This window comes from Dufourea novaeangliae, unplaced genomic scaffold (genome assembly GCF_001272555.1).
Source record: "Dufourea novaeangliae isolate 0120121106 unplaced genomic scaffold, ASM127255v1 scaffold228, whole genome shotgun sequence".
Classification (NCBI taxonomy): domain Eukaryota; kingdom Metazoa; phylum Arthropoda; class Insecta; order Hymenoptera; family Halictidae; genus Dufourea; species Dufourea novaeangliae.
The window spans coordinates 3446267-3469846 of record NW_015374150.1 but is presented as its reverse complement, the minus strand read 5'-3'; the positions used below and the strand labels follow the sequence as shown (position 1 = coordinate 3469846).

At 42.1% G+C, this 23580-nt stretch overlaps 1 protein-coding gene across 2 annotated transcripts; it reads right to left on the bottom strand.

The window, feature by feature from the left end:
- Nucleotides 1-23220, bottom strand: LOC107191600 (ammonium transporter Rh type A). Of its 2 annotated transcripts, none has more exons than XM_015580666.1 (12): nt 23140-23220; nt 21597-21732; nt 20637-20699; nt 9079-9265; nt 7029-7179; nt 6041-6188; nt 5279-5497; nt 5099-5181; nt 1655-1798; nt 842-1007; nt 387-594; nt 1-302 (listed from the first exon to the last, which is right to left on the bottom strand). In XM_015580666.1, the coding sequence occupies exons 1-11, from the start codon at nt 23146-23148 to the stop codon at nt 440-442; spliced, it is 1461 nt and encodes a 486-aa protein (XP_015436152.1). In that variant the 5' UTR covers nt 23149-23220; the 3' UTR covers nt 1-302; nt 387-439. The 2 variants fall into 2 exon arrangements, with proteins under 2 accessions (XP_015436152.1, XP_015436153.1); XM_015580667.1 differs by having other exon boundaries at nt 9079-9256.
- Between the last annotated feature and the right edge of the window lie 360 nt (nt 23221-23580).

Genomic DNA, 23580 nt, shown 5'->3' with positions numbered 1-23580 from the left:
ATTACGATAAAAGCTGCTGTGCAATTTCCAGAAACATTCGTACATATATTATATTGAATCTGTTTATGTTACAAACTATTTATTGTATAAATTTATAGAAAGTTTTCTAAAAAAATACAAATAATGTCTGTAAAAACGTTGTACCTGTACTGTACGTTTGTTGCATGCTGTTCTTGGATAACAATTACATGTTTGTTGATATGTGTTAATTTTGATTGTTTTCGTTTTAAAAATATTTTTTGTAGTATTACTTCCTCACTTGGTTACATCCATGCTACCTGTTGATCGTGCACCTATATTCACTGTCGTAAAATATTCAATTAAACGTATATATGTTTATTTGCATATTGTAACATATTTTTTTAATTAAATGAACAGATTTTTACTTAAGGAAAGAGGATGAGGGGCCGGCGGGGGGGGGGGGCAAGAATAATTTTCTTCAAATAGAAGCCATCGGCAACTGATCACCAGAATTGTTTCCCTCTTTAACTTTTGATTCATGCGAAGTCTCTTCCTCCAGTTCCCAATGTGCCTCGTCATCGAATTTCTGCTCTTCTGATATTGAACCGCAGATCGACATACGTAATATTAAACCTAGAATATCATTTATACGCTTGTTCACGTGACACCATTTATCGTTACAATGAAATTAGTCGAAGCTGTCTCAAGTAAGTCAATATAGACAATAAATGGGAACGAATGATTACTTTCATTCGGCATAAAACTTCAATTATACGTATCGAAACAAGATTATAGCGAGCGGCTGATAAATCAATCAGGAGATAAGTCCAGCCATCAGAAGAACGGCCAATTATCTGAACAATCTATGAAAAATGACTACCTGTTACTAATCCGGAAACGATGGCAATTACCACAGTGATCGCGAGTGCTAATAATTGATAGCCTGCCTGCTGTCCCGCCGTTCTGTTCAGCCCGGGCGATATACCATAATAGTCCCTCATCTCGGCGACCATTGTTTCAGTGCTTGGCGCTCGTGCAGGGAAAATCTGTCGAGAGGAAAAAAAATGTAACATCGATTATTACCGGCACAGACTCAATCACAAAAGGCCATCATATAAATCCCTTCAAAGATATTTTAACTACCGTGAAAATTATCCTATCAGCAATATCACATTTGGATCCAAAAAAAAATGAGTCTTACGTTACATTTCAAATAAATCTCTGCATTATATCCCAGGAACCGGTCAATATTTCAAGGGTCAACAAATCGAAAAAAAAAAAAGACGTCCCAGTTAATGTTGCACAATCAAAAACGATTTCAATACAGCGCCAAGAATTTCAAATTCCGTTCACATAGGAATGGATATAAAAATGGCTCCCTCCATCGTACACGCCGTGACACAGACCAAAAAAAAGAGGGTCTTCCATGGACCGGAATAACAATCGCGAGTTTCTTGCGCGTACCGGTGACTAGGAACGTTCGTTTCACGGTTAACAGATTAAGCAATTGCCGGTTTTTGTAAGGGAACCGGGAAAGTTCGGTCGCCTGTGTTCCCAATTCAGCTGTTAGTTCGGAACTGGCGACGGCCAGTTCGCATACCTAGCGAACTGTCCCCTTACGAAGTTAATTACCCGAACAGTCGGCCCAATTAATTCCTGTAACGGGGTCGCGACGGAGAAGCAAGTTACGTACCTCGTAAAGGGAATAATCGTAAGAGGCTTCCGTGGCCAGGCCGGCCATCAGGGCGCCGAAAATTCCCGCCAAAACGCCCGGCATCCCGTGAAGGTTATGAACGCCGCACGTGTCGTGCACGCGTAGACGTTTCTGTATCAGGGGCTGAAACAAATTATGTATCGGGGCGGGAGAAACTCGAGACCGAACGGGAAAAAAGTTTTTCTCTTTTTGGTATTTGGGTCAGGTACTTACAGGACCGTTGACTTTAATCTGACCCTAACTCCATTAGGCGAACCTTGCTGTCCTCTCATTCTAGATTCTAGAATGAGGACAGTGGGGTAGATCTAATGGAGTTAGGGTCGGTTGTCTTCAGTCCCTTGCAATTAGTAGGTATACAATTCTTTCTTGTCTGATTAAAACGGAATTCTTAAGGGGCGTCTGTTTTTGTTGAGACAGAAACTGTGTTAGAAGTAACATTTGTTGAGTTCAAGTTGGTTCAAGTCTAAGGGTGTGGATGGTCTGTTCGAATAAAATTTTCCCCATCTCTGGTTTACGTTTTATATACTTCGTGTAATACGAATCCCTTCGGCCTGTATAAGTTTATTGCGGGAAATAAATTTTTATTTTTCCGTGTATAAAAACTTGCGAGCAATCTCGTCTTAAATTATGATTACTTCCGTGAAGTTACAGATCGAAGTTTCGTCGATGAATAAACGTTACAGGAGTCTCTTCGTTTTATTGAATATAATTTCCTTTCGTTTCGGAATGGACGAAGTGTACGGGGCTATTTAATTGAAACAGTATTCCTCCCACGGGAACACTTTGAATAATGATGTGTACAATTTTAATAATCGTTATTAATAATACGCGTGAAAATTTACGACCATTATCTACCGTAGATTGCACGCGAGCACTCGGCGCACGTTTTTCCAGATACGGTTGTATTTACTGTTATGCTTTTTCGGCGGTCGTGTCGCGGAAAACGCAGATCTACGTGGCCGTTAAACGAACGAACGATAACAAAAACATGAAAATCTAAGTGAACGATATCACCCGTTGCGTTGAAACAATTTTTTATATTTTTATTTTTCCGCCACGGTTTCCCGCCGAAACTAGGTGTCGTTAACACGTGTAGTATCGCTTTTTGACGGCTTTCGATAAACACGTGCGTACACGGTCCCTTATATTTTACGATCCTTTTTATCGAGAATACCCACCGCTAAAAGATTGCATATCCGAATAATTGCGAGCCTTTAATATCAGAATTACGTGTCTCGGGTCCTATATGCTCGGATAACTCGTACACGCGAAACTTGTCACAAAATGGCGGATCCTCCCTTCGATATTAACCAGAGAGATATCCGGTTTAAAATTGAAGGATTCCCTCGTCGATGGTTAACGATCCATAAAATCGATCTCTCACCAACCCGTGTTCCCTCGCGGAAATTCAATCGCCAGAGGTCTGTGTATTAGCCATCGAAGTGTTCTTCCTCGCCATCGACGAGTAAAGAACAGTCCCCCCGGCGGCATAAAAGATGGCCGAAGAGAAGTGTCTCGGTCCCTCGATAAGCGTGAACGGCTTCGTTGAACTTTGCGTATTTTTTTCATTTTTTCTTTTTATTCCGGTCGTTTCTCTTATTTCACCGCCACTCGAACGGAACGACGCTTTGCCGTTGCCGCTTTTGTTCGAGAATCTATTTGCTCGAATCTTTTAACGATACCGCGAAGTGCCTCTTGGGTTCGCGCTCCTCTCCCCACCGTTTCCCGTAAAAATCTTCACCAGACCACCGTCTGTCCGTCGTTTCTCCTTCTACTATCTGCGCGAATTGCCGAGACAGACTTCCGTCTTGATGGCGAATCGCTAATTAATGCGCTCGAAACTGCATTTGATCCGCCACGGTCAGAGGGGGCGGAGAAAGTTCCACGAAAGAACGGGAAAAGAAGCGCGAACCGGAAAGAACAAAGTATCATCGCGATCTCCTAAAGTCTATAAGAAAATGGCGGTGGGGCTCGAGGATGTAGATGGAAGAAAATTTTTAATAATTATCGCAATATGGAAAATAAGGGGAAACGTTAAACGAGCAATATTGGTTAACAGAAACGTTAATCCCTACCTAATGAGTGTTATTAAGTGATTACTGAACTGCGAAATTTATGAATCTCTTTCGGAAATATTCAGGCGATATTTTTGAAATGTGTATTTCAGTAATGTAAAAAATGCTGTCCTTAAATTACGATCTATGGATGGATCTCACGATAACCGTCCATTATTCACGATTCCCTTGAGTCAAGAAGATGCACTCAGTTTTCATTTTCTTGGTTCCGCCAAAGTACACGCGAATGAATACCGCTGCGCGTGAAATGTTTACAGGAGCCCTTGGGAAAAAAAAAAAAAAAAAAAAATTGACAACGTAATACCGTCGAACGAACCGGCATATTTCAGGGGGACGTAAACGATATCCGGCCTCAGTAATCATGTATGCGTGTTGACGAGAAGACTCCTGTGATCTATCCGCGTCGACTGAAATTTTTACGCTGCCAAAGTGGCGAGGAAACTTCTCTCGCCGGGTAACACCGTATACGTGGAATATAAATTTCCGCGGAAAGTAGGTTCCGTCGATGGAACGACGAGCATAGGACGCGCCGTCGTCGACGTCGTCGGCCTGGTAGTTCGCGCGAGGCACGGCGGAACGATTATGAATCGCGCGTAAATTAAATTTAGTGCTCGGCGCGATAAGGCCGCCATTAAAACCTTAATGGATACTTGAAAAAGAGACGCACGTGTTTAAATAGTGGCCACCACCCCCTCCCCCTGGCACTCGTGATTCGCCGCTCGACTCGCGAAACTTCTTTATACTTTTCGCAGTAACCCACGTGGAATGTTTAATATACCGTGGAAATCGTTGCGTTTCAGCCTTTTGGGTCGTGATACATATTTACAATTGCGTATCTGTATTTTTCTATAAGAAAAATTAAAAACTATCGAATAATAAAACGTTACCTGTTATTTAATGTTAACCCCCGAATGGTAAGGCGATGTTTAAAGTCGTATTTGGTGAGGTGGGGTCGGATCCGACCCGTGACCTTTTTTGCTATTTTCAGACGGGTGAAAAGAAATTTGAATTTTTTATTTCTGTTTATATAGTAAGGATTAATAATTGAGTAATATAACGTATAATAATATAAGTATTAAACGTTTACTGAATAATGAAACATATTTTAAGACGAGAATAATAAGAAACTTATAAAAAATAAAGTGGGGACAGTACAAGAGGAATTATAACTTGGGTTGGATACGACCCGGACCTTATCATTAGAGGGTTAACGAAATTGTGTCAATATACTTTTGCATGCACAGAGTGCAATTCAATATTTACAAATTAATTAACTCAATTGAATAGAACCGATATATCCAATCAGGAACACGAAGGCTTGCTTGAAAACAGAGAGGGAATCAATTACCGTGAGGTATTTGTATCCAAGCACGCTGAACAGACCGGCCAAAGAGCCCACGACCAGAGCGCCTACTGGTTCACACATCATGCCTGTGTTTATTCGGAAAATGTCATCACGGTTAGCTGTACGTGTGTTGCATATATACAATGTTTATATGGGTCAACAATTAGTTAATTGACGTCGTACCTGCCGCGGTGCCGATGGCCACACCACCGGCCAACGTCGAATTCTGTACGTGGACCATGTTGAACTTGCTGTCCTTGGAGACCAGGGCCGAGGTAGCGAAAGCGATCACGCAGCTGGCCGAGATCGAGAGGAGGGTGTTTATAATTGCTCTGTGTTGATCGTCACCTTTGAGGGCGGCGCTGTTAAAAGACGGCCAAAACAGCCACAGGAACACCGTACCTATCGCGAGTAAACTATTAGTCCCTTCTTCGAGCAAAGGGGGTCGATCTAACAACTGGGTGATGTTTCGATCCTAGATCATTCAGTAGTAAGAGAAACAAGATGTCGATAGAGTATGAGTTAACAGGGTTTTTTAAGATGATAGTACAGTAAAGACGCGATGAGAGTTGGATAAAAAGTCCCTCGTGAGAGTTTCTACTTCCTACCCTCCACGGAATGTCTTTAGAATTATTTAGTGTTTACAACTAATATTTCACATAAATATATCATTAGGAAACTGTATACCTTACAAAACATCGTTAAATTGAAGTCGGTCAAATGGGGTCCTTCATTTGTAAGTCACCAAATCGTGTCTGACCATAATACCACAATTCTACTTACAGTTAGACTCTAGCAAATTCTTCTGTCTTACAATAGAAATTATATAGCTATCCAAGAATTGTCCTAAAGTTTGCGTTGACAAATAAATTCTATTCGCATGAGAAACTCACAAGCGGGATTTAGGCGTGAGAACAGATAAAGTTAGAATAAAGTTAAGCGTACCGATCATCGCGAATATGTCCGAATTATAAGACGGTCCCTCGAGATGGTGCTCCTTCGGTTTCTCTTTCATTCCCATCACGAAACTGACGGCCAGCCCGAAGTACGCCCCGAACGCATGGACGAACATGCTGTCACCGGCGTCGGCCGCCTATTGGAACGGTAGGAAAAGTTTTCATTTCGTCTGTCGCGAAAGGCGTGTCTCCCACCTGTAAATCGATTCTCGCCATCGGTGGGCAAAAACAATAGCGAGCCGTCCCCGAAGCACAAAACAAATCTTCCCCCGTCTCGTCGATTCCTTTCTTTTTTTTTTTTGTCACCACGGAAGTGGACAGTCGGACTCGATAATTGTTCGTTCTTTCCCGTTGTACTCGAAATGTGACGCTGTCAATCGTGCGTTTTGCAATGTTTATTCCTCGGGAAAAATCGAAGAATGTACGTTTTGATTGCAAAATAAAATGAGATAACCGGGGACTTCCTATAATTTCTACAGCCTGTCTTCTAACATGTGTTAGCGTTACATTGCAGATGTTATGCACTTATACTCAATTGTCTGAAATGTAGTATATTAAGAAGTTTAATAAATTTTAGTAGAATATTCATTCTATATGAGAATTGATAGAATCTTTAATACAGTAACCATATTTCTGTTTATTTCTAGTCTCTGAAAATAAATCTTTAATCATTGATTGTTTATCAACGCCTAAAATCAGTTTCCTCGAGTAACGAAACCCCCTCAAGACATATCACATTTGCACAACAGATCTCACGATCCGTTCCAACCTTATCATCGCAAGCACGATTTTGAAAAATTGAAAAAATATTCCCCGACCCGTAAGCTTCCACATTTACGATCGTCAAACGATATTTAGACTGTCCACCGGTGTTTCTGACAACAACGTGGGGGGGGGGGGGGGGGGGGGGGGGGGCGGTGCTATGGACAAGACGGTGGTCGGCACGCGCGGTCGATGGGCAAAAGGGGTAAACTTACCATGAGTATATGCTCCCCCACGTACTTGTTCACGGTGAACATGATCAGCTCGAGGATACCCATGAACACGAGCTGTATGTAGGTCGTCTTACCGAGGAGCGCGCCCATGGATATCAACGGGGCGGCCACCGCAATGTCGGCGCTCAGAAGGCTGAAAGTGGTTACCGGGTAAGAGATAGGGGTGATCGATACTGGCGTTATTAACCTGCAGGTAGAACCTCGAAACCGGAGATCAGTATTCATAACATCCGCAGGAATATATCGGAGGGGAGGGGGAGGACTGGGTATGCAAACAGGTCGCATCACGGAATGGGGCAGAGGTTTGATATCACGGATCCCCCTGTTGATCGAAGTTATTTGCTTTCGAGTTGTTGCTAACGATAGCGTCATCAATAATAACTCGCGCTTTGAACGTTCGTCGATGAATCGTATTCGATACTACTATCTAGTAGTCCTATGAAAGTTCTAACATCCAATGATCGATTCTTGGTAGAATCGAAATTATAATTATTTCTTCTGTTGAAATTAAGAGTGAAGAGTTTAGATGCACCGGTTAGTTTGGATTTATACGGGGTGGACCACGAAACTGATCATATTTCGTGGTCCATCCTGCATATGAATATAAACAATATATTGTATTATGCAATAGAAATTGTTGGAATGAAAAGTTCTATTCATGAAATTTCACTGGAGTTTCTCTTGTAATTACACCGCGAAAGAATTAACGAGAAATTAATTCATAGACGAGCAGCATCGTACGAAATATTAAACAGGAAATTTTAACAAGGACGAATTGAATGTATTTGCGCCACCGTATATCCGTTCCATTTTCTTTCACCAGACACGACGCGTTATTTCATCGAATTGTCATTTTCTTCCCGGTCCAGTGAGAATTACAATTTCTATGGAAAGGAGGCGAAACTCGGGGAAACGAAGTGTCTGCGTACCCGGCCACGCTTGTTAACTATTCATGCACGAAACCAAGCACAATCTTACAAGCCGGCTTTGGTATTCAATGGTGCATCCGGACCACGAATGTATTTTGCATCCGAGCCTCTCGACAAAAATACCATCGGACTTTTTTTCAGCCAATCGGGACCCCGATCTGTATATTACCTATCCCCCCTTCCGAGTGAATTTATTTCGTTTCTCGATGCGCACAGGTCGCAAACACTTCTGGCGAGACACGTTCGGAAACAGTTCACACTCTGAATCGAGGAAAGATACTTCGAACCATTTTCTTCCAGCAGACGAAAGGATCGAAAAGAGTCCAAGTATTTCGCGAGATCTTCGTAAGCAGGCATACGAATGACAAAAGGAAAGGGGCGAAGAAAAGTTAATCCGGTTTTCAGGAAGCACGACCTCCCCCTCCATGAATATTATACGTTTTAATTAGCATGCTTACGGTACTAATTTTCGCGTTAATTCCGACAGAAATCTGGTCTTGCTCAGGGGGTTTTCAACCACTCAGAAAATTCTCACTGCGAATGCAATGATAATAATCAGACGGGGAAGTAATTACTTTCCCTCTCGTTATCTTTCGCTCGAACGATTTTTCTGTTTGTGGCAAGGATAACAAATAAAAAAGTTACTTTCCGATAACTTTCGATTACTTTTTATAAGGATCCTTGACGGAGATTGTACAAGTACTGTTCGTGTTCCGTGCATCACGGGGAAAGCATTGATTCTAGTTAAAAAATAAATATAACTAAACTGATTATGGCATACTTTCACGATACAAAAATTTTAAAGTACCTTGGATCATGTTATTTAATCAACTTGCCCAATTGGCAAACTTCAGTCGAAAGCTCAATAGCATTCACTTCTTGAATTATTATTCTACAATTGTTACACCTACATCTAACAAATTTCTGGAATAAATCATTCAAAAAAAAAAAATCCTTGAAATTGCATGCGTTTTAATAGAGGCTGTTGGTTGTTGCCCCCAACAAGGGGGTCAAAATGATCCTGTATTCGTAATACGAGGATTAAACAGATCTTCCCTTTCAGAACAAGTAAATTTTTCCCGATTAAAACAAATTCTACCGACCTTCCCAACGACAGGTACGCCTTCTTGTCCGTCTTGATCTCCATCACGCCCTCGCAGATCATCGCGACCTGTACGAGGATCGCGCCGACGAGGAACGTCAGACCGATAGCGCTCTGGCCGTACCTCTTCAGGAACGTCATCAGGAACCCGAAGCCGATCCATATCATCACGTGGACATCTTGATACACTGAGCCGTTTTAGCGACGACAGGATGCGTGCGTGCGTGTATGGCGGTTGGAGCGAGGAAAACAGAAATACCTTTTTGTAGGCGCATGCATGGCTCGCGTGCGGTTAATGAGCGCGCGCACGCCGGTTGCCTGTTTGCTCGGCCGCCTCGTTCGTTGAGTGCTGTTAATCGCGCGTTAATTGATCGCCGCAATTACGCGGCGGGATGGGGCGGGGAGGAAGGACGCGCCACGTTTCTACCTGACCGATTCGAAGATAACCGCAGACTTATGCGCGAGACACTACGTGTTCTGCAACCGTGGGGGCATCGTATAATTCACGCCTCGGCTGCAATCAGTTCCAACCCTGCCCCCGGAACGTTTTACTAGGGGATTGCTTCGCGATCTGGAAGACTCATTTTCCTGTTAACAATTCGAAATTCTCGCTGGATTCGTGATTTCCACCCCTTGCCTTACGAGATTACATTGTTGTCGATGGTCTCCCAGAAACGAAAGGAATTCTGTACTTATTGCAACTGTATTTTTACTGTAAACAGTGAAATATTAAAGAAACCCGAATAACATTCTTCTTTGTTGCATCGATTTTGTTAACAAGAGTCTGACTCGATGTTATAGGGAAATAGGTTAAACATCGACGAACAGTACCTATGATTATTTGTGGTGCTCGATCTATGTAATGTTCTAACGATCTAATATGATGTTCAATATTTTAAATTGAATTTTTCCATTTGTGCTTTTTTACTAATAACATACATTCATTGGCTTGAGAACCTTGACATTTTTCTTTAAAGGTCCACCATTTTTGTAAATTTTTTCAGTTATTAAATTTTCCCTACGTCGGTTAATATTGTTCTATATGTAGTTACTGAAAATTTGTATGTTTTGACCTTTGGTGGACTGTATAGCCTAATCGCTGTCAACACGGTAGTCGTAATTTTTAATGGAGTACAATAAATCCTCGATGAGTGTTCGAAGGCTCCATGGTATTACTGGCTTTTTAATCAGGTTCAGCACAGTGATGGATTTGGACTTTCGAAGCCAATGATAGTTATTTCAACCGCACAAGGTCATTAATTTATGAAATGTTCAGTGCCGAGGAATCATCGAGCATTCATCCAGGATTTACTGTACAAAATTACGGGCCTTCCACTGCGGATATATCCGCCCTACATCGTCTAAAACAAATCTTTTCATTATATTGAAATGTTAAGTAAAGTATTCAAACAGTTTCGAAAAAAATCCCAAAAATACTTTTGGGATCGTTACAGTGTTCTGTCTCTTTAAATTTCTTCCAACACTTCCGGTGTGAGGGATTCGTTTCAGTCGCCGTAATGTCTCGGTGCTTCATTGTTATTAACAGTTTCCGACGTTAAAATCGATCCCGTCCATTGAAGGGCGCGCGGTCTCGATCGTGCGACATCGGGGCGTCGACTAAGATCGTTTCGCCGTTAAATTTTCATCCCGTCCATTAACCGGGAATAAATCAACCGCCCAGAGGAGCGAGCGTAGAGGCTGGATTAAGGACCAGACGGTCCTCCCGCTGTATAAAACACGTTCGTAAATCATTGGTAAAACCGGGCGGACGTCTTAGGTCACCGGCCATCTCGAAACAGATAATTCGCGCCCTGAATCGGCTGGCTCATCCATCACAGGGTGTCGCTACTTGCAGCGGCTCGCGCGATTCGCGCGTGAATGCATAATAGCCCGGAGGGAGAATTTTGCTGATCCCGGTCCAACGTTGACGGGCAAGAAAATTTTCGTGTCCGTCGAACAGGGGAGAAGAAACGTCGAACGGAAGAAACGCGCGATTGAATCCTGAGAATCCCCGTTTCCCGTTGAATTTTAACGAGGGTCGATTCATTAAAATTAGGAATGGGTTCCTCGAAACTGGAGAAAGTTTTGAGGTACGAGAAGATGAAACTTTGCACTTTTTTTCGCGATTCGAAATTTTGGAAACTCAGACGAGGAAAAAATAGAAAATCGATTGAGAGGAATCGTTTGCAGAATACGCCGAGATATTCGATTCGTGTGTGTATCGAATATTCGGTGCGAGATGCTTCATGAGTACTCGGTGATCGGTTTTTGTTTTTAAGATTATTGAAATGTAAGCAGATTGGCGATCGATCGGGATTGGAGAAATACAGGTAGTATTGTTAAGTGGTAGTAACAAGTAGAAAAAAAAGAATACGTGAATAAATTGTTATGTTCTTCTTTCTGTTTCGTTTAATTGTGATCAATAAAGGTTTGTGCAAAGAATCTGTTGAGGATTCAGTTCTAAAAAAAAAACATTCCTCTCATAAACCAAAATCAGGCAATCAAGTTTCGAAGAAAATTTCGAAATCTTATAAAGCGTCAGATTCGAGTTTCAAGAATTGAAAAATTAAGTTCCAACCCACCCCTAATTAAAATGAAACGCGTAATATTAGACCCAGGAGTCCAGTCTTCTTTCTCTCCGTTCGATTTCGAGGGATGATTTTTCGTTTCGTTCGGATCGACAACTTATTCCGCGAGATTCCCGGTGAAACCACGGATCAAAGAAACCTGGTTGCCGTTCTCGGATGGCGTGATCTATTTATTTATCATAGGTATGGGGGTGGTGTCGCTGTCACCGAGTGTAATTTCCATCCGTTTCCCCGACGAACACCTTCGCTGCTGTATCAATATCCCACGCGTCGGAACTGATAGGGGTAGGAGCCGTACAGCGCGAAAAAGGCGGAGGATTAAGAAGTTCCCGAGCATACTTTGCGGTGGATAGCTTTCCGTGACACAGGATGAATATATATGGCCTGTACGAACGGTAATGTATCCAGGATTTCAATTTAAATAAGAATATTCGAGTAAGTAAGACAAACTGCTGAGGTAATGTCGCCCGTTGTGTCAGTCCGCAAGACAGAACACACGGGTTTAATCGCGAAAGGAAGAATATATTTACTTGTCTGACATCTGAAAAATTAGATAGGAGAAAAAACAGTGATACCAATAGTAGTTCAACAGTAAAAAAACCGTCTGGTCGTACTGGTTCAGAAGTAGAAATAACGTCGATCATCAAAATGTGATTATTTTCATTTATCCGTTACTTAAAATTTACCCGAATATAGTACAAAAAAGCAGTTTTTACTTGTTATTACCACTAAACAATACTATGATATGTAACGCAAAAATAGAATTTGAAAAATAATATAATCTACGATCCCGATCGATCGCCAATCTGCTTAAATATTGATATCCTTTGTAAATAAACACCGATCACTGAGCACTCATGAAGCATATCGCACAGAGTATGTAATTACATTTCTAGAAATAGGAACTTACAGGTACGTGTATGGAAATTGTGGAAGAACGCTCGCAAATATAAATGCCCGTTCTATTAGCTTGGAAAGATCCGTCGAACGTTTTCAACTGACAATTAACAGATCGATTCCTTTCTGGAAATAAACACGTTTTAAATATTTAAAAAAAGAAACGACAAGGGAAACGACCCTGATCCGATCAACGAGCAAACTTTCGCCGTGATGGTACAAGCGAAACAGGGTGGAAGATCTATCTCTGGCAAGGGCGTTCGCACCGGAAGCCCCGGTGTTCCGCTCGAAATTATTCGAGACGCGTCCGTGTAATCTATTTATCACTTGAGGCATTGGTGTGTCCCCGTCGTGACTTTTATACGGGAACGTTGGAACGAATCGTGGGGCACGCCTTCCTTTTTTTCCCGCGGTCATCGAATAAGAATTTTCGGAAAAACCGAAGGCAACTTTCTTCGAGGAGGATAAAACAGACGTAGTGATCGGGTTACCGTGGGATACGCCGTTGATCCAGCTTGAAACCAAAGGAAATTCGGTTCACGGCGATTCGACTCGATTATCGCTACGAAATGGCGCCCGTTAAGATCCTCTGATTCGATTGGTCGAACGTCGTTATTTCGAACAGCTTTATCCTGTTTCTTACAGATACTCTTACGCTTCAACGAAACTTCTAATTGTCATGCATCTCGATGGGAAGTCTAATTTTTCCCGTAGCCCCTCTATTTTCCCAGTTGTAAGGTGAAGGTACCTAATACCATGTTCCTAATACATGCTGTGCAAGAATACATGCTGTGATTGCAGCGTCATATGAACGATAATTAAAGACTTAAGGAATGTAGTCGATTCAAACATTTTTCTTAATGAAAATAGCATTTTTCTTCTATCAGGATGCATGTTCTCGACACCGTCTAACTTTAATGCTCCCAATACCGAAAATAATAAAAACACATAAGAAATTGCCATTGAAAACTAATATATGCATGAATTAATTAATATTTCTTGAGTAGGTGATGGTTAGGTACATTTTTTTCAGAACCCAATTTTTGCATGCCTTACGTTTTTCGAGTTCCAATTGAAAATATGTGTTTCAACGGTTCGAACTTATGTCACATAAAACACGAATACTTTTTCGTTACGTTTAAACAAATCACATACAAAAGTATCAATTATTATTTAATTGACAGCGATTTTATTTTGGCCAGGTGATATTAGGTACCTTCACCCTACGCCAAAATTCGCACCAAAGTATAATCCACGACACGAGTTCCAGGAAAGTTGAAGGCAGGAAGGGGGGTTGCTCGTGTACGGTATCGAAGTTGCTCGAGAGGGTTGCGTTCTGCGCCATGCCGCGTAAAAGTTTCTGTCCGGAACAGCCGAATTTTCACGAGTTCCCCGTCCGTGTATTTCTTTTCCGTCTCGCGCAGAAATTCCGTCTTTTCCACCGCGTTGAACTGATTTAAATTCACTAACCCCGCGTTCGATTCCTGTGGTTATCTTTAAACGGACACAGGGTGTTAATTCATACAAGGGTGGAAGCTGAATTTTTCGGAAGCAAAACGAAAAGAAACGCGACACGATGATCCTCACTTTAGGTTTTGTACTGTATTTCCCTGCTAACCGTCGCATCTCCATGAGAAGGGAATTTGGTCTAGGTCGTAGCTTGAAAGGCTATTTCCATAAGAAAACACGTACACGCTCGGCTCTGCCGCGCGTCCCCCACCCCCTCTCCTTTGCTAAAATTTATAATCTTTGAAGAGCAACGAGATTACCTTACCAATTATGCCTCTGCGCCGGTGGCTGGTTTTGTAATCTACACAAAGTATCACTTTGAATTTCAGATTCCCCCGGCCAAAGTGTTGACCATATGTTCATCTTTCCGCCCGCGAGTTTCAACGGTCCCCCGCTTCGAAACTCCCAAGATACGCTCAAACTGTATTACACGAGGCTCCGTTTATGCCGTCTAATATCACGTATAACCGGCGTTATTATCACGCGCGAGCGTGATACACGGCAGAATCGATGAATATGAATAGTACTCGGCAGTGAAGAAAGGAAGTACTGAGGGGAACTCGAAAAGAAACACACCAGTCGTATCGGTTCGGTGGTTTCTACTAAAAACTCTTAATCACAATCCACTGTGTTTTGCGTTAATAACCCAATTCAGAATGCTGTAACACATTGTCACGGAAAATTATTTAGATCCAAAGTCTAGTGGGAAAAAATTTAATTGGGAAAAAATGATCCAAGGTTAAGAAAAGTTGTTAGCAAAGATTAACGCGATCGTTCCCAAAGTTCTCCAACGTAATTTTCAATCATCGCTCGATATATTCATCTCAAAAGAATTTAATCCCAAAACTCCCATAACTAGACTGCAGATGTTTATGCATTTATAGCGTCCTTTGACTTGCAAAACCTAAAAATTTAAAACTTCTAGTTAATACTGTTCTGCATTATAATTAACATATTAAAACCCCCAGTCCAGTAGACAAAATTCCGTCGAATTTTATTTTTCATACATCAGTGCTATAAAATTGTAAATACGCACAAACAACCGCAGTTTATTCATAAACACACGATCCCAACCTCCTTAAACCCACCCTCAACAGTCGAAAGTTTTAAATGAAAATCAAATCGTTCGTGAAAGTTACACAACCACTTTACACCAACCGTATCGAGTGTTTTCCCATTTACCATTCGATTCTAGATGAGTTCCGCGGCAATATCTCAAGTGTAATCCGATTCGACTCTCAAAAATGCTTGGTCTGTGTAAGAACAACGACTAGAGAGGGGTCGGAGAGGGTTAAGCTCGCCAATTACCAGCCTCGAGACAGGCAATTCCGTAATAGTGAAGGTAATCATGACCAAAAGCGTGTGTAAGCGCGCGTGGAGGCAGGGGAGGGTGGCGAAACGCAAAGCAATACGATTTCGCGTAACACAATGCCCGGCCGTATCTCACAAAGAGGTTTCTGGTGTAGTGGCGCAACGTTAATATACGTACTTTATCCGACTCCATGGCAAAGTCAAGCCCACCCCCTCTTTGCATCGTTATATAGGTACACGAGTTTCTCGGGATATTACGCACGCGTCTCTCGTTATCTTCCATAGAGCCTGTCTCGCCACCCTCTCTGCCCTCTCTTCTTCCGCTCTTTTCGCGATCTTTCGAGGGGTAGTTGGACACCCCCCTCCCCTGTCGTGAGTTTCAGGCTAGAGGATGCGGCGTGTTTTCGCTTTTTACGATCGAACTTCGCGCATTGGGGTGAGCGTACACGGACGAAGAAAAGAAGCACTTTACATTAAAATCCGAAACGACTGATTTTAATCAACGACAGCAGAGGACATTGCGCAAGAAGCACGTATACAGTGAGTCATCGATGAATGATTTTTCAGGCGTCATGTGTTATCGGTGGAACTATTATTCTACACTAGCATTAAGGAATGCTTTTCTTTGCATTGTCAATAATTAACAAGACTATCGTTTACTTCTATTTTCATGTACGCTCGCGAGCAAACTCGACTTCCTCTAAGGGAAAAAGTAGTGTAGGTATGAGGGCATCCTATCGTTCGATAGATTCATTTGAAATACCGAAACAAACGTTAAACCAAATGTTAATTTAGCAGAAATTTCAGTAACTCCGAATCAAAGTGGTAAGAGGCCCTTCCCTTACATCATTTTTTACGTCCGTCTCGTGGTACGTCAACTGTTTTACTAAACAATACTTATCCCGTTAATAAATAAAATAAAACCAGAAACTCGAGATGATCTAACGCGTCTTTTAAATGTAATGCTAGCACCATAAATCTTCCCAGAACGGTTAAACAAAAAAAAAACAAAAAAATCCACGAGTGGACCATCGCAATGAACTTCCCCGTGGACAATTTCCAGGGCCCATTGTTTCTCATTCCGAGTGTCACGGGGTATCATCCCGAAAGTTTGCCCGTTAAAACGCGAAGCACCCTGCCGCGCACCGGTGAGAGACAAACGAGCTTGGGTGGCGGAAGCTGGGACGAAGGGAGGATAGTGATGGAGGTTCGCCTCGAAGAAGACGAATAAGGAGAAAAAAGATGCCGGTGAAAAGGAACGAGTCGAAGGACTTACGTGTGTACGTGACCGGCAAAGAAGTCAGGTTTCCATTTAGATGAGGCGAAACGCTGTTCTCCCTCTTACGGGCGTCCGCCTCCGGGGCGTAATCGAACGTGCCCAAAAAACCACAGAGAAGGAAGCCCTCGATAAAGAGAAGCACGATCGCGTGCGATAGGCTGCCACCACCACTGCCGTTCCTCGTCGTCATCTCTTCTTCGCCACGGTTTCTTCGCCAGGATCGAGGTGGCGCGGGAATAGGAGGCACCCGAGGGTGACTTTCCCCACACCCCCACCACCCGCCGAACCGCGACGGGGCCCTTCTCACCTGACTGTATCCATCGAGTTTAAGCATTCCGGGGGAATTCTATAAACGTACGGATCGTTTCTTCTTGGATAGGACTACGACTCCCTGGTGTATCACGCACGGAGAATCCGTCGATTTCGTTAGCAAACGGAAGTCTATTGTCCCTTTTCAGTTTAATTAAATTTCGATGGTGGACTGACGGTAATAAGGGTTCGATATTTAATCGGTGTGATCTTGATACCTTCACGGTCAAACTGTCCCGTTTCTTCATTTAATTTTAGATCGTTGGTAACCGACACCAGATTGTTCGAACGAAATAATCTGTAATATTCGAAGAATCAGGTGGATGAAATACAGGGTGAAATGAGAAAAAGGGTTTATTTCTTTTGGGGTAGATAGTAGTTGTCAAATGATAAAAGGTCCTAATAAACATCGGTCGACAGTGAATATTTTAAAAGTTGTAAACAATTTTCGACTTTAAAGCGGACGATTTCGGAGCTACCGTATCGTATGGAAACAATGGCTTACCTTGTCATTTCTTTGGTTCCTGGTTAGAGAATGTTTTCTATAATTTTTCGTTAGTTCTTTTAGAATTTAGAATATTCTTCATCATTGTTTTCATACGGTACGATGACTCCAGAGTCGAGAAGGTCACTAACTTCAACCGAAACCAAAAATCGTCAATAACTTTGAAAATATTAATTTCTAGATCCATATTTATCAGAACTTTTCTTCGTCATTTGTCAAGTACTATCTACCCCAGAAGTTATGACCTCCTTTTTATTGTTTCAGCCTCTATAACGGAATCTACGATTGTCTCTAATGTTTTTCCACGGATGTATCAGGTGAAAAGAGAATTGACTACCTTTTTCCTCGTTAATACAAGCCGAATCGTTTTAACAGGCACTTCAAGCAAGAGAAAAGCCAGGCTGTCCAGGTAACCGATGTTCCGCCCAGGTTCCCGGTGTTTATTGGAATTCGATCTCGTAACTCGCACGATACTCGATCCGGAGTGTCGAGGATCGACAAGCTTTTGCATCCCGAAGCATCTCCGGCTGGATAGGGGCGGAGGGGGGGGGGTGTGGAGGTCTTTTGAATACCCGATAAAGATCAGTGCCGTCTCTTTTAAAAAGGAACAGGTCATGTGACTCTGCCTCCGACTCTCTTGTCGGGAGAGAGCATCGCGAACGCGTGTTTTGTCGACCGGAGAACATTCTAATGAATTTCATTCCCGTCCGTTCCAGGTCGAAAAATAGAAGAACGGAAAGTGAGTTCGCTACTTCGTTTCCCGCGGCAGAGGAACTTCTGTTACATCGTCCTGGGCACTTCGTTTAACAAAATAAAACCACGGTCCGATTGATATTCCTTTGAGGGTTCTCCGCGAAGATAGAATCGATAAGAATCGGAAGTATCGCACGAGCGGTATAAAAAATTGATGGGATCTTTTCGCTACTCGATATCGCAACTCCATTTGTATTGCTTCCTTCTATTCTGCTTTACAAGGGGAAACATCGTATCGCGTGTCCTGCATCGCGTTTCTGTACGAACAAAGAGAATTTTCCGCATCGTTTAAATTCCGTTCGACGGTTCATCGATTATCAATCACCAATTGTCCCGTCGACAACCACACGTGAAACAGAGAACGTCTATATTTCTGCTTAAAAGAAATAGAACCAACGATCCTGGGAACAGTCACAAACTCGAGGCACGCAGAATTCACCGACACTACAAATAATTATCCCAATGTTCACAAGCATTGAAGCTCACGATCGAAGAACAAATCCACACTGCGAATTATCGCGAATACAGTTAAATCCTGCGAGTATTCAAAACGGACGGACACGATGTCTGACCCCCATAAGTAACCGTATTCTTCTAACCACTTGAATAATTCCAAAAAACCCGTCCAATAGTGAAGACACTTATCGAGACTTTACTGCAGTACGGTCATTTCACACTCGACGTGGCCAGCTCGAATGTTCACGAAACACTGACAACTTTTCTAGAAACATACATTTTATACCTTGAAAGACTCGACGGTAATAACAAACACGTGGTTTCACCTTCACGAAAAAGGACCGCGTCTTTCATCGAGGGAGAAATTTCGGAAGTATCTGGCAGCTTTTCGTTGAAGGGAGGGGGCGAGAGTCGTAACGTCACGCGTGCCGCATGATACGGCTGTTAACCCCTACCGGTGAACACCTAAATTCACGTTTTATGCATTCTGGGTATGCAGGGTCGAAGGAGCCCTCGTATCCGGAAACTTTCGACCCCCTCGACTTCTGTTCTACGCCGGATAATACGCGCCCGCACGGCTGTTAACTCGGGACTTCGCTTACATTTTCGGTATTCGGCTGGTTCGAGAACTGAATGAGACGCGACCTCCATGTGATCGTGTTTATTATTATTTCATGACGCGCGGATCTTTGTGTTTCCCCCGTCGTTACTGCGCCACGGTCAGGGAAATCGAAGAAATTTCCACGGGGCACGGTACGAACAACGAAATCTTGTGGAGATCGAAAACTGTCGAATGTAAACAATATTTCTGTAAAGGTGTTTTTTTTTTCAATTATTCGGGCAAGTAATTATCTTGAAGTTCATGAAATTTTCGAAATTTTTAAATATTTTAAAATGGAACTGGTGAAGGTCACATTTGGTATTTTTCAGTCACCTAAAATTAGTATTCCTATTTTCAACAGGGTACCTGGTGTTCCAGGCTTTCATTTTTGTTCAATTTTCGACTTTAATGTTATTGTCGTGTCGTTCAACATAGCTTTGAGCTGCGACGTTACGCGGAAAGTCGACTTTCCAACGGTAACTATGTTTTATGGGGAAATTATTAATAGTTATTAGCCGCGGCGTTAGACGTTCACTCGAGTTCTCAAAGCAACAAAGTAAACGCGCGAATTCATGCGGATTATTGGACGCACGTTGAATAAACGTTTCACCGTACTAGGCGAAAGAGTAAATTAAATTAATGGACCTGCCGCGGAAAAGTACGAGCGGAGTAGAATTTATTATTAAGAAGCAGGGGCGGGCGCCTTTCACGTTTGCTGCACAGCGGCCATTTTTTTTAAGCCGATGTTAGTCACTTTTATCAGCGGAGACGGCGGGACAGACGCTAAGATGGAGCGTCGATTCTCTCGACGGAAGGCAGAATTCATAAAACAGTTAAATAATATATCAAAGTGAACAGTAACTTTTACATAAAAAATTCTGTCTTTCGACAAAAAAATATTATAAAGGAAATTACTTAAAACAGTTACGAAAGTAATATATCGAAGTGCAGAGAAAATTTTACATTCACACATGTGAAGAAACTTCCAGATTAAAGTCACAATGTCGAATTGTTAATTAAGATGCGCAAGACTGAGAAGAATAGATTTAGGAGCGACTACATTACAGTACCGGTTGTGATAAAGTTAAAAAAATCGATCCAAAGACCAAAGAAACAAGTTAATTCTGGTGGTTTTCCGTTCTTCTATTTCTTTTTTGGAGAACGGAAGTTCCTAGGAACCACCTTCGACTCACCCCGATAAAAAATAATAATCTCCACGAGCAAGCCCCGTAATTTCGGGTTTTGTTGTTTTTCTTTTATTTTACATTCAACTTTCGATGACAGGTCCGGGAAAACTAGTTTCTCGCCGGCCGAATATAAATACGGAATTAAGTAATTCGATTTTACTCACTCGGATAAATTTGCAACGGGTCGCCATCCGGCTTCTTGACGGATTTCCAGTCCTCGCGGTTACCTGAAAGTTTAATTACTCCCGTCACACGGCGCATGACGCTTGGCGAATTTGATGAAATCTGGCGGGAGACATCGTGGGAGGAGGGGCGGACTCTCATCGACTCTCTGCGTTCTCCTTTGACTCGGGAACAGGAGGCGAGCACTTGTTCGAGTAGGGAACAGTAAAAAGTCGAAGTGGATCGTTCGACTAGGCTACGATTGGACGACTCGAGCGGAAACGCGAGTGGATTCTTTTCTTACTGACGCGTAAACCTCTGTAATTGTATTGTAACTTGCACCGAGATCGAATAAAAGAAAAAGGTACAGAAAAAAAAAAGTTATTTCTTCCTTTTTTGGCAATTTGTATAATTCATCTATGGGTTACGTTCGTTTCTGTGTTAAAAAAAAGTATCGATCACTCGATGTCTTTTTTAATTAGTGACGGGACTTGAAAGGTGGAGCCTGATTGACGTTTTAGAATTCGAAGGGTCTCTAACTATTACAGTTTCTTTTATGGTTCCCCCGTTTCTCCGTTCATTTTTAACGGCCAGATGGAGATGGCCAGATGATGTTTAGAAATCTTGCGATTCCATGTATACCTGAGGTTCCATAATTAAAATTGATTTCCAAAATTTAAAGCTCTAAAAAATATGAACATCGTTAAATCGCGTGTTATTTTTACGACGCTCGAAATATGCGATAACGCGTGCTTGTCCGTCAGTTTTTTCGGGCGTTGAGTCTGGCATCACGCGTTTTCCACGGGATGAAAATTTCGGAAGAATTTTCCCGTGATATAATTCCGAAACTGACACTTCCACTGGCGAATATGTAACGATACGTGGCTGTCGCGATAAGTTACGTCACGGCATTAACTCACGAACGCGTGGGATCGGCTGTGGATGAGAACTGCATTACTGACCTGCGTGATTTTTTAGCAAATTAGCGTTCGCCTCCGGGCCATATGTCATCAGCGCGCCCATTAGCGCAATTAGGACGACTTGGACGAAGAACAGCAGGCATACTTGCTGCTTTCCGCTCGCCGTTGAGAACATTCCCTGTATGTAACAGAACAAAAAAAAAAAATAAACAAATGAAAGATAAAACATGGGAACTCGTAATACAGTCTAGAGAGAACAAGTCGGTTCTGCCTGAGGCTTTAACCCGTTCGGTAATAAGAATTGAAAGAAAACAGAACAGAATTTATCCCTAAATCCCCGTTAATTAAACACGAGCAGTGAATAATATTCATGTTCCGAATCATGAACTTAATACTAGAACTACCAAATAAGTGAAAATGTTATAAGAATACAATTTTCAATACCAAAATTTGCAATATTTATGTATCGTGGTTAAAATAAAAACAAACCACTTTCTTTTTCTAGGGAATATAACCTATCTTTATAGAAATATTATTTCTGAACGCGATTTCAAACATTGCATACTTGGTTCGTTTTTGTTTTAACCATCATACATAAGACTTGAAAATTTCAGGATGGTTTTACAAATATGCCACGCAGTGTATACTACATTTATCGTCGGTAGTTCTAGTGTTACATAGAGTTACACATTCGATACAATAACGATTATACAGGTAAGTGTAACCCTTTCAATTTTTGATGCACATATTCGTCGCAAATAGGCTCTAAACGGTTCCAAACGGCTGATCGAAGGCTTCTTTAACGAGATCTCCGGTTATCCGTTAATCGCTTATAGAGATAATATTTGCGAAGCAAACTGCGCCCCGCGGAAATGCTTGGATGCGTTATATTCAGTTTAATGAGATTGCAGGCGTGCCGGTGAAGCTGAAATTTCCAACGGCCCTCGGTCACGTCACTCTCGCCGCAATAATTACTGTGAATAATTACGACACACGCGCAGCTTCTCAAGAAGAATAGTATAAAGCGATCGTGATGTGTACACTGCTGTTCATAAGTATTAGGACACCTGGCTTGTATGAAGAAAATGTGACGTTTCAAAAATATTATACATTTTGGGCCACTTTAACTTTAGTTCATATCAGACTAATTGTAGTCGATCGAGCTTTATGTTTCCCTAGACAATATTTATTTCAGACCTTCAATAATTTTGTAATGCTTCGTTTCGTTTACTTCATGTATGTGGGTGATCAAATTATGATGAACACTTCGAAGTAGTACCAAAAATGTAATTGAAAATACACTTATAGTAGTACCTTCTTTATTATAAAACTTATAATTACTATAGAAACTTTTATTTTGCATAAAAGTCAGTCTAATAATAAATGTGCTAATACTTATGAACGGATGTGTACATATTCACCGGTCGAGTAAAAACGACGAGCACACATTCCGAATTCCAGGTGACATGCAGTCGGGACAGGTGATAAAAACGTGCGACGAAAATCGGAGCGACGATGTTAAAGCTTTCGCCTGTAACCGATTGTCATCGGTGGCTGGTGTGACATCGTCGCCGCGAGCCAATACCTTTCCCATCTTCGATTTGGACACCTTTAGTTCCACGACCCGAAAAATGCTCGTTTCGCCTCACTGGCTGTCGATCATCTCACTGTAGCCGCGCACACACACACACACACACACACGCGTATACACGTTCTAGTGGCGTTTATTGTTTCTCGATTCCGTTTCGTCGACGGTGTCACGTTGCGAACGACGCGCGGGCTGCGCAGACAGAGTGGACTTTGCTGTTAAACGAGGGTACCCTTAATTCGAAACAATGATAACCGGTGGCGGGCCACGTTGCTGGGACGTAGATCGATTGGACGATCGCTGTGACGATGATTCTTTGACAAAGAAGAGCATGGAACGGACCGATTTCTTTTAACCCCTTGCCTTAGAATGTCGAGTCTGACACGTCTGATAACGATTTCAAACTGAATTTAGTAAACATGTATATTATTAATTTTC